This window comes from Neodiprion pinetum, chromosome 3, assembly GCF_021155775.2.
Source record: "Neodiprion pinetum isolate iyNeoPine1 chromosome 3, iyNeoPine1.2, whole genome shotgun sequence".
Classification (NCBI taxonomy): domain Eukaryota; kingdom Metazoa; phylum Arthropoda; class Insecta; order Hymenoptera; family Diprionidae; genus Neodiprion; species Neodiprion pinetum.
Window position 1 is genome coordinate 10,665,176 of NC_060234.1, and position 11,889 is coordinate 10,677,064.

Genomic DNA, 11,889 nt, shown 5'->3' on the forward strand with positions numbered 1-11,889 from the left:
CCTGGTATGAATCTCGAGGAAAAGAAAAATTTTCGACATTAAGAAGAGTTGTACAATGTTTGAAGTACATATCTCCACTTATGTTCAGAAATTCTGATTCCGACCTGAAGGACTCATTTATAACTTATATGTATATTACAAAAAAGTATTATATAAACCTGTATGGGTGATGAAAAAATTTAATTTATTAATTCTTACAGCTTTTGTTATCGCATCAGCTACCATTTCGTTCGTTGGGACAAAATCTCATGTGATAGTTTTTTGAAGTACATGATCTCTGACAAAAGACATTCTTACATTTATGTGTTTAGTTTTACAACTATAATTCGCGTTTTTGATATGATCAATCGCTGGTCGACAATCAGATTTTAAATGGATAGGGCTATTTGATATGATGTTTAATTCAATGGTCAATTCTCTCAACCAAATGATTTCTTGGGTTGCGTCTGACATTGCTACAAATTCTGCTTCTTCCGACGAAATACTGGTTAAAGTTTTTCTTGTAGAACGCCAGCTGACTGCGCCTCCTTGCATAATAAAAACATAAGCCACGACTGGTCTTGGATCTTGCAGACTTTGATTATAGCTAGCATCGCTATAGCCAAACAAATCCTGATTCCCTGATTTGAAATAATACAGTCTGTATGATGCTGTGCCCTTTAGGTATCGAAAAATTCGTTTCACTAATTCCCAATGCTCTTCGGTATAATTGGAATTGAATTTACTAACAGCACCAATAGCGTATGCAAGATCAGGCCTTGTCCATTGTAATAAATACATGAGACTACCAACCGCTGATTCATAAGGTATGTTTGCTGGCTTTCGCGTATCCTTTTGTCTTGGTGCAGGAAAATCTGTTGTTTCGATTGGAGTCGACACTGAATTACAATCACTCATGCCGAACTTGTGCAAAAGAGATTCTACATAATGCATTTGATCTAAGCTTATCCAACCGTTTTCTTTATCGCGACTTATATTTACTCCTAAGAATCTCTTCGCTTCACCTAAATTCTTTATGGGATATTTCTTAGATAAATTATCAAAAAGAATTTTTACGCAATGTATACTATTTGTGAACGTAAGAATGTCGTCGACATAAATAACTGTAATTAAAATGACATTTTCATCGATATAAAAATATACGCATGGATCTTGCCTGGACTGCGTCATATTCATCAATTTTAAATCACCATCTATCCTTTTATTCCATGCTCGGCCACTTTGCTTTAAACCGTAGAGTGCCTTGTTTAATAGATAGAATTTTCCTTCAATACCCTGTTGTTCATAGCCTTCCGGCTGAGTTAAATAAATCTCTTCATCCAACTCACCGTGAAGATATGCAGATTCCACATCGAAATGAAGAATATCCAAACCTTTTCTAGCTGCATAGGCGAACAACACGCGTAAAGTCGTATAGCGCACTACTGGCGAATACGTTTCGCTATAGTCTATTCCTGGAACTTGGTCGAAACCGCGAGCGACGAGTCTCGCTTTACAGAAAGCATTACCCCTTTCATCAACCTTTTTCTTATAGACCCACTTGCAAGTTATTGGTTCTCGATCGATAGGCAAGTCTACAAGTGTCCAAGTATTATTTTTATTTATCGAGCTCATCTCCTTATCCATCGCTTGGATCCAGGAAGATTTTTCAGGACTCTCTATCGCTTCTCGGTATGTTGCAGGAGTGGAATTGATTTGGACCATTTGATAATCATCAAAAGAATTATTACTATCAATTGATTGATTTGGTTCTAAAGTACTATTCGCTGAAAATGGATTTGAACTAGACGTCGACGAAAAATTTGTAACGTAATCTTGTAAATATGCTGGACGTTTTTTATCTCTAGTAGATGTTCTTCTAATTACAGGTTCAGTCGGTTGTTTAGCCTGTTCATTGGCACCCATCTCGTCCGCGTTATCGCGATTTTGATTTCGTTCGAGATTCGGTTGATTAATCGTTTCTGACTTTTCTTGAATAGGTAGTAAAGCGATATTTTTAGAATTATTTTGAACATTATCAACAGAGCATTTAGAATTTACAGATTTTTCAACAAATATTACATCCCTACTTACTAAAATTTTTTTGTTTACAATATCCCAAAGTCTAAAACCTCTTTGACTCGGGCAATAACCTATAAATTTACATTCTTCAGATTGAGGATCTAATTTTTTCTTTTTCTCCGACGGCACTCGAGCGAACGCTTTACAACCAAAAATTTTAACGCTTGTTAAGTCCGGAAGTTTACAACTCCAAAGTTCTTCGGGAGTTTTCCATTCAAGTGCCGCGTGAGGGGACCTATTATATAAATAAGCGGCCGTCGCTACGGCATCTTTCCAAAATTTACTTGACAAATTCGCATCTATCAACATGCAACGAGCTTTATCTAGTAACGTACGATTTAGCCTTTCCGCTCGGCCGTTTTGCTGAGGATTACCTGGAATCGTTGTTTGAATATTTATTCCTGCTTTAATACAAATATCCTTAAATTGTTTATTTAAATACTCAGTACCGTTATCTATTCTTAGATTAATAATTTTACTACTCGTTTCATTTTCAACTAAAGATTTAAATTGCGAAAACATATTAGTAGCTTGATCTTTGGATTTAAGGAAATAAATTACTGATTTTCGACTGTAATCATCTATAAAAGTTAAAAAATATTTGTATCCATCATAAGACAAAGTTGGAACTTGGCAGACGTCTGAATGGATTAACTCTAATTTATTACTGGCTCTATTTAAGCTGGATTTAAAACAATGTCTTGGATGCTTGGCCATTGGACAAATCTCACAGAAAACATTTTTATCATTTACTACTTGAATATCTACATAATTACTTGACAATTTTTTCAAAGCATCAACATTTAAATGAGCCATTCTCCGATGCCATAATTCCAAACTTTCCCCTTTACTTTGAACCTTCTTCACTACTGCAGGGCAACTGAAAATAGATTTAGAACTATTTATTTTATCATTCTTGATATCTAAGACATACACACCATTTTTACTTTTATTTCCGACAATAACAATATCTGAACGCTTATTAAAGATCTTACAATCTTTCTCTTTGAAATCAATATTCCAACCCGATTTTGTCATTACACCTACGGATAATAAATTCGAAGCCAACTCTGGTGAATACAAAACATTCTTTAACTTAATTAATACTCTCTTATTATTATGCTGCGTATACAGATTTACATCGCCCTCTCCGCATATCTTGAGTTTCTGTTTATTCGCTACTATTATTATTTTGATTTTCGAATCACGCATATTCTCGAACATACCTCTATTATTACACATATGCCTCGAAGCAGCTGAGTCTATCATCCATGAGTCGCTACTACATGTGCCCATCGCTATCAGCGACACACTCGCATACTCAATCTCGGCGCTCTCGTACTCGTCTTCTTCATCACCGCCTTGAGCTGCCATGGCACCAGACCCATCTCTCCTATTGTTACCGCTGTTGTTATTGTTTTGACTCCAGTTGCTGCTATTACCACTAACTCGACGACAATTTCTTGCGTAATGTCCAGGACGGTTACATTTATAGCAGATTAATGATGATCTGCCTCTCTGAACGCCTCTTCTACCTCTGTTTTGTTTGTATCCAGCGTTTGCGCGCGAAAAGAATGCCAAGTCATTGTTTTCTTCCGTTGAAAACCACTTAACATCTTGTAAAATCTTTGTCTTCACCAAGTCTGTCGTTAGATCGACCTTGGAACTTTCCAAAGCCATGACCATGGGTTTGTATACTTCGGGAAGACCATTCAACAGAATTGCTCCTATTACTTTGTCCGGGAACTCCAAGCCGATGCTCTTCAACTGGTGAGCGGCCGATACAATTGTATCGATATAATTTTCTTCGGACGAACAATTTTCGAGCTTCGTGTCTGTAACCAACTTTATCAGTTGCAGACCCCTGGTCACTCCTGTATCTGCATAGGTTTTCTTTAGAGCCAACCACACATCACGGGCCGTATTCAAATCTCCTACGTGTCCATATACCTGCCGCTCGACCGCAAGGATGATTTTGGCGCGAGTTTTCTTATCTTTCTGGGGGTCGGTAGGAACTGCCGCTGCATTGTCGGGATTAATAAAATCCCACAAATCTTCGTGGGTCAAGTAAGCTTCCATTGCCACTGCCCAATCATCATAATTTTCGCGGCCTTTCAACTTTTCGATTGTCTGAAGCCCGCTCAACGACGTACTGGCTGCCATATTGGTTTTTCACTTTTGAATAAAGCGTCGATGAGCTAATCACTGACTTTTCGCGTTAAACCTTCGTAACTGGGCCCATAACCTGATATAGGTTGTGGAAGTAGAATGAAAAAGGTACACAGGATATTTGTTTATACTGCAGTTTATTTTTGATTAAGACCCGGATCTTTACTAATATTACTTTGAATACAAATGTTGGCTGTCCAGCAAACGCTGGGTTCAGAGCTGACTCGCAATAAGCACTGAGCCGTCCTACCTGCCGGTACGCTATTGCTCAGCCTACACACACACATACGTACTCTACCTACTCTTACCTATGGACATAAACAGAATATGTATATATATAACTAATATCGACGTTCAATTTATATTTCAACACGTTCAATCAAAGGTCAACATTCACAAGGAGATGAAGTCCAAGACGACTAGTGTAGCTAGCTCCCTACAAAGGTTTGAGAAACTGGACGAAGAATGGCGCTCATCATTGCAGCGCATTTTCCGTGCTACACCGGAGAAAACCTGCGAAGCTGACGTCGGAACTGACGAAGCAATAGACACCGGAGCCGAAGGTGACGGTGAATCAGTCGCTGAAGACGGGCGTGAAACTTTCGGCAAGCCTGGTAAAAGAAAAGAAAGACCCTCTCCAGACCCAACATTCAGGCAAGCAACATAAAAGAAGGACCTGAAGGAAAGCCCTCTGCAAAGAGCAGCACTGCCAAGTGACGAACAGATGAAAGCGACAGCTTGGCAACGAGTTCAGTCTAAAAAAGAACAGAAAAGACAAAGGAAAGAGCAGCTCCCAAAGCAACCGCCGAAAGAGCCCCGGCCGGAACCTAAGCGGAAGAAACCTCGAAAGTGGATCAGGCCTGACGCTCTGATCATCCGTCCGGTCGAGAAGGAGAAGTACGCCGAAATATTGCGTCGTATAAAGCAAGCCGTCCCTGACGAACAGGTCCGCACAACCGTGGGAAAGATCCACAAAACCAAAACTGGGGACATGCTGATTACGCTCTGAAAGAAGAGTACTGACAAAGGCCAAGCCTTGCAAAAGGCTATCACGGACATTCTTCAAAGAGAGGCCGAAGTAATTTGCAAAGGACCGCAGGAGATCATCGAAATCCGAGACATTGATGATGACACGACGAAGGAGCACATTCAGACTGCCCTGAAAACGGAAACCGGAGAAACCGGCGAAATACCACTAGAGGCTATCAAGATCCGTAAGGCCTACAGAGGTACGCAAACGGCCACAGTGACACTACCAGCAGCTGCAGCACAACAGCTACTGGAAAGAAACGGCAAAATAAGGATTGGCTGGGTCAACTGCCGAACGAGAGCAACAAAGAAGCCGATACAATGCTTCAAATGCTGACACTTTGGGCACTTTGTATCCCAGTGCAAAAGTGAAATCGACCGATCTAAGCACTGCATAAGGTGCGGAAGAGAAGGACATAAGATTGCTGAGTGCAAAAATCCAGCCAAATGTGTATTATGTGCTGACGATCAAGGTGCGCAGGACGCTGCCCACCATGCTGGCACATACAGATGCCCGGTTTTCAAAGAGGCGCTCGAGAAAATGATAAATAAACGAGCATGAAGATACTGCAGCTCAACCTCAATCATTGCAAGGCTGCGCATGACTTGCTCATACAAACCGTGCGCGAACTAGAGTTTGACTTAGTACTGATAGCAGAACCATATAAACATCTGAGTACCCAACCCTGGGAATCGGACAGTACCAACAACGCTGTCATTTGGTCCTGTGACAAATTACCATTCCAGAAGGCAGTCAACAACAGAGAAGCCGGATTTGTAGCAGCATGGGTAGATGGACTTCGTTTCTACAGCTGCTATACCGCGCCGAGTCTTTCTTTGGAACAATTCATCGATTTTCTTGATTGTCTAACCGAAGATGCAAAGCAACACTTTCCCGTAGCAATAGCAGGTGACTTCAATTCCTGGGCAATAGATTGGGGCAGTAAGCTCACTAACGCACGAGGAAAGGCTCTACTTGAAGCGATGGCCACACCAGATGTTGTCCTCCTTAACACTGGTGAGACACCAACATATTCAAAAGGAGAGGCAAGCTCTATAGTGGATCTTACGTTCGTCAGCAGCAGTCTTACGAGAGGAAGCTATTCTTGGGTGGTTATGAACACCTACACTGCCAGCGACCACTACGCCGTCCTTTGGGAAGTATCAACTGGCCAGAGCCCTCGAAGAGCAACCAGACAAACTAACGCGGTTGGATGGAAAGTCAAAGCGCTTGACCCAGCTACTTTAATAATAGCTTTAGATAGCAACCCGACTACGACAGGGAGTGCTGAAGAGAAAGCAAAAGAACTAATAAAGAGAGGGATCCAAGCCTGCGCCGCTTGTATGCCCCGGAAACGTGGCATGAATCATCGATCTCCGGTACACTGGTGGAACAATAACATCAGCACTCTTCGTAAAGAGTGTTTTAAAAGAAGAAGAATATCTCAGCGTGGCTACCGTCGACCTAACTCTGCAGGACTGGTGGCAGAGTACAAAAAGGCCCGTCGAGAATTGAATAGAGTCATCAAGGATAGCAAAAGACGCTGTTGGAAGGAACTCGTCGAAGAGGTAGAGAAAGATCTGTGGGGCAGACCGTACAAGGTGGTCATGACCCACCTGAAATGTTAACCAATGCCGTCACCTACATGTCCACAGCTACTAGAGAAAATCGTCTGTACGTTGTTTCCTTAGCAACGTGAGTTGACCTATTCGTTACTGCAGCCTGACCCTGAAGACATCCCACCTGTCACAGAGGAGGAATTGATGAAGGCATGCAATCGTGTAGGGAATAATAAGGCGCCGGGATTGGATGGAATTCCAAACATTGCTTTAAAAACATCTATCAAAGCAGTACCAGCATTATTCATAGATACCTACAATGTGTGTCTCAAGGAAGGAGTCTTTCCTGAAAGATGGAAGCGGCAAAGACTTGTACTGCTCCCGAAAGGAAAGAAGCCACCTGATGAACCATCATCTTACCGTCCACTCTGCATGTTAGACACGGCGGGTAAGATATTAGAGCGGATAATTCACCAAAGAATAGAAACAGTAGTTGATCCACTCCTGGCAGACAACCAATTTGGTTTCCGAAAAGGGCGGTCAACCCTAGATGCAATCAACCTGGTCGTCAACACAGCTAAGGATGCGATTGCTGGAAAGAGATGGAATCGCGGCACAAAAAAGTATTGCTTGGTGGCTGCATTAGACGTCAAAAATGCTTTCAACTCTGCTAACTGGGACTGCGTAATGCGCGCCCTTGAAGAGAAACGAGTTCCAGGGTATTTGCGTAGAACGGTAGCAAGCTACTTCACAAACAGAGTCCTCAAATATGACACAAAAAGTGGTCCTAAGGAGTATGATATTACTGGTGGTGTACCACAGGGCTCAGTTCTAGGTCCTCTGCTATGGAATATCATGTACGATGGTCTCCTGAAAATGGCATTGCTAGCAGAAGTGAAACTGGTAGCGTATGCAGATGATGTTGCCGTGCTGATTGTCGCGAAGCATCTTGAAGAGATAAATCTGCCCTTCGACATTACATTTAGACGGATTAACTTATGAATGGATACGGTGAACTTGCAACTAGCTAAGCATAAAACCGAAGCAGTGCTCATTACCAGCAGGAAAGCGATGGAAACCATCAAGTTACAAGTTGGGGAACTTGAGATCACATCACAACCGTACATTCGGTACCTGGGAGTGATACTTGATGCTCGACTCAATCTCAAGCAACAAGTCGAACATGTGACTGCCAAAGCATCAGTAGTTAGAGCGAGTCTAGCACGACTCATGCCTGACGTTGGTGGACCAAAGCAGAGCAGAAGACTACTGCTGTCATCAGTAGTAACATCCGTGCTCACATATGGTATATCCATTTGGGCTGATACATTAAAGACGCAAGAATCATGGAGAAAAGCGAGTCCAATTTATAGACGGAGCGCTCTCAGAGTTGCCAGTGCCTTCCGCACAATATCAGAAGAAGCGGTGTGCGTCATTGCTGGAACCCTACCGCTTAGAGTACTAGCAGAGGAAAGACGGGCCCTTTACTAACGAAAAAGGTCAACTGCACTGAGCCCTGAAGAACTTGGAACAGAAGAACGGCAGCACAGCATCTCGCGATGGCAACTTGAGTGGGATGCCGCAGCAAAAGGAAGATGGACACACCGCCTCATACCAAAGATCGATGTTTGGCTGAGCCGAAACCATGGCGACGTCAACTATTACCTAACTCAGATGTTGTCAGGACATGGGTGCTTTCGAGAGTACCTGCACCGCTTTAAGCACGACGATTCTCCGGAGTGCCCGTCTTGTCCGGGGGTTATTGAGGACGCAGGGAACGTTTTCTTTGTGTGTCCACGATTTGATCCTCAGCGAAATGAGTTAGAAAGGATCCTGAACAGGAGAATCCAACCAGAGACAATAGTAGAGGCAATGTTGTCGAGTCAAACTGCTTGGAACGCTACAAGCACTTTTGCCACAGAAGTCCTTACAGAGCTGCGTTCCATTGAAAGAAGAAGAGCGAATGATAGAAACTAGAAGGAAGGAAAAATGACACCTTAGCCACCAGAAGGAAGAGCAGTAGCTAGATCCTCCCTTCACGAAGTAATGCCTGACGGCGGTTTTCATGAGGGATTAGAGGAAAGGAGGAAGAAGGGGTTTAGGGTTTAGTGGGTAGGGGCGTTAGCGTCGAGTTTTAGTGTGACGCTGCGTCGAGTCGCCACATATCCAGGCCAAACAGCTATGCCTGGAATCCGTAAAAAGGATTCCCCCCGCCCAAGGAAAAAAAAAAAAACACACACACCCCAGAAGGAAGGTTTAAAATGGCGTTTTGAATACTTTTAACAATTTTTTTATTTAACATCAATTACATTTAGTTTTCTCATTCTATTCTAAATTATCTTATTCTGAATTTCAACGAGTAAAATTATACGTATTATTTTAATATCCGTATTAATTAAACATATTATTATTCCAAAATTGACTTATATCAATTTTTTAACAGTACTACTGATCAGATTATATTCAACAATGCGATCATCCAAGATCATGCAGTAGGCAGAAGTGTGTGGTGGGAACGTAATGCTACAGTCACATTCCAATCGAATGTCCACTGGTCCAGTTTTCAATGTTTCGTTCTGCTTGGAGCAATCGATGACGATGAGGGGAGCTTGGTTTATAAATTCACGCCTCGATAGCAAAGGCTCAGCTTCTTTGTTATAGTAGCTCATTTGAAACCGAACGTACATATCATAGAGAATGGCGTATTGATTATTGTATACATCAAGATTCATATTTCCGTAGGGATAGCACTGTGAGTTGAGGAAGAGTTTTACATCTCTGATCCGACAATGATCAAATACGCCAGCATTTTCCAGCGGCTCGTTTCTCCTTGCAGTTTGAAATCCTAGAACGACATATCTCGGCTTCTCAAGCTGCGTCGATGTCATGACTGACCATATATGCCGCGTTGTTGATGGGAGCATCGGATACACGTACGTTTCCCAAGAACGAAAACTCATGGATATGGCCGGATCCTTGGCAATGTAGTTGAGTAGCTGGATTTTCGGTTTATCTACCAGTTTGATGTAGGGCAACAACCGCTCGATTTTATTCAGGGTGATTTTAAAGTTTTCCGTCGCCGAGGTCTGAATCACGGCATCCAAATCAGTGTTGAAACGTGTGAGAATTAACTCATGTTTAGCATTGACGATGACTCGACGATAATCTTCGGCGAAGCATAGCACATAATTTAACGGTGAAACAACATCGAAATTTCCAGCGGCATCGGTTAGTTCCTTATCCCCACTCAACCACCCGGTATTCTCCAGACTATATTGCTGGCCTAGAGTCAAGGATACGTAACCCTTCATAGTGCAGGTGATGCCAACATTTTTATTCCGATCAATCTCTACACCGTTCAACTCGTAGCGAACTTCCTCAAACAAATGACAAACGGCCATATTGATCAATTTCGTAACCGTCACCGCAGCCACACCATCATCCTTTGCGATTTTTCCATGAATGTGTAGAGAGCTTTTACTGGGCAGTAGACACAAGTCTTGATGTTGAACAACAATATGGATTTCATCGTTGTTGTGGAAGGTGGATGATGCAAACGGCTGATGAGCATGAATCTCAGAGTGCGCGATCGATTCGTCGAATACCACAGATTTCTGTATTCTTATTATTTCTTCCATGGTAATACACACACAGGATGCAGCGAACACGAATTCTTATTTTCCAATATTTCCACGTAATCGAAGACCCAGGCTCTAGAGAAACCGAACGTTCAGATGTGTCAGTCTCGTAGGCGGTGTAAACGTTGTCAGAGGTGTCGGGCGACTGATGATTTTTGGCCATGACGTTTGACTTTTATAACTTTTGCCCAACTTTCTCGTCTCAAACACGATTCCCATTATTCGAGTGATTTCACGTGTAAACGTACAGTTATCGTTTCGCCGCGAAAATTAACCAGCTCGTCGTCTTGATCGACTGTTCTCAGCTGTAAATGATGTATCGACTGTACGGCGATTGGCAGGTAAATGACGTTGGTAGGCACTTCGACAATCTCATATCCCGATGGAACGGTTGGGAAAAATTCGTGAATCGTGTGAGCTCGATGCTCGTTTATGTACGCCCCTGTGGTTATGCTACACTCAACGCGTGAAGTATTAACCTTCAGTGTGGCTACGGGTAATTCAGATTTATGAGTAACGTTTCGTGATAGCTCAACCGCCTCAAATCCCAATAATCGGCCGATGAAATCTTTGGGCTTAAAGTACACCACATGATTGCATGTGACTTCACTGTTAAGCTCGTTGTTGTTAGCTCTCAGACTAAGGGTGTTGTCGGAGGGTAGCTCCTTATGCAGAAAATTTTCAATATCCTCAATTCCATAGCTTCCCGTGGGTATCGCGATGCTCTCTCTGCTGTTGTCCGCTCGTTTCAGGTAAAATTTATTACACCTCTCATGAATATTGGGTATTGAATTGAATGTCAGGAACTCGACGAGTCCGAGAACATAGTTCTTCTCTAGTGATAACTCGATTGGGGGGAAATATTGAGCCTCCAGCACGGAGGATGTGCCTGACAGTGTTAACGTCAACGATTCCGGCATGATTAATGCCTGCTCATGTAACACCTGTCTTTTTATAGTTGTTCGCTAAGAAATTTGAGACACAAGTGGCCGCAAATCACAGTATCATATTCTTGATACCTCTTTTGATTGTATTTAACGCTACCAACACCGAGATACCTCATCAAGTCCTTAGGCGGTTTCAAATCACCGAAACTATCGAAATACACAATATGGTCACCATTCTTCTTGCACGAAACCCAATGTGTCCCCGGACCGTTTTTATCATCAAGATTAATAATTGCGGATTCTCGCATTGTTGGTCCTGATTTCGGCAGATCATTCCGCATGAAAACACCACAAAAATGCGAAATTCTCATATTTTCAGTATAGTTGCGTAAATCAATGTTGGTGAGAGCTCGGTGTGGTAGCTTTACTAGTTTTTTGCCGGACGTGAGTACAGGCCCATTCCGCTGCGGTAGGGTCACAGGTATAATCCCTTGCCCAAAGCAATCGCCTCCATTGTTGCATTGTGCCGTTTGGCCTCGTTCAAC

The 11,889-nt window shown here is 42.4% G+C and overlaps 1 protein-coding gene across 1 annotated transcript; it reads right to left on the reverse strand.

Moving 5' to 3' along the window:
- Positions 1 to 9,242: 9,242 nt before the first annotated feature.
- On the reverse strand, positions 9,243 to 10,620 carry LOC138190581 (uncharacterized). The gene is made up of 3 exons (XM_069134325.1): positions 10,548 to 10,620; positions 9,540 to 10,318; positions 9,243 to 9,395 (listed from the first exon to the last, which is right to left on the reverse strand). The coding sequence occupies exons 1-3, from the start codon at positions 10,618 to 10,620 to the stop codon at positions 9,243 to 9,245; spliced, it is 1,005 nt and encodes a 334-aa protein (XP_068990426.1).
- Positions 10,621 to 11,889: the final 1,269 nt, after the last annotated feature.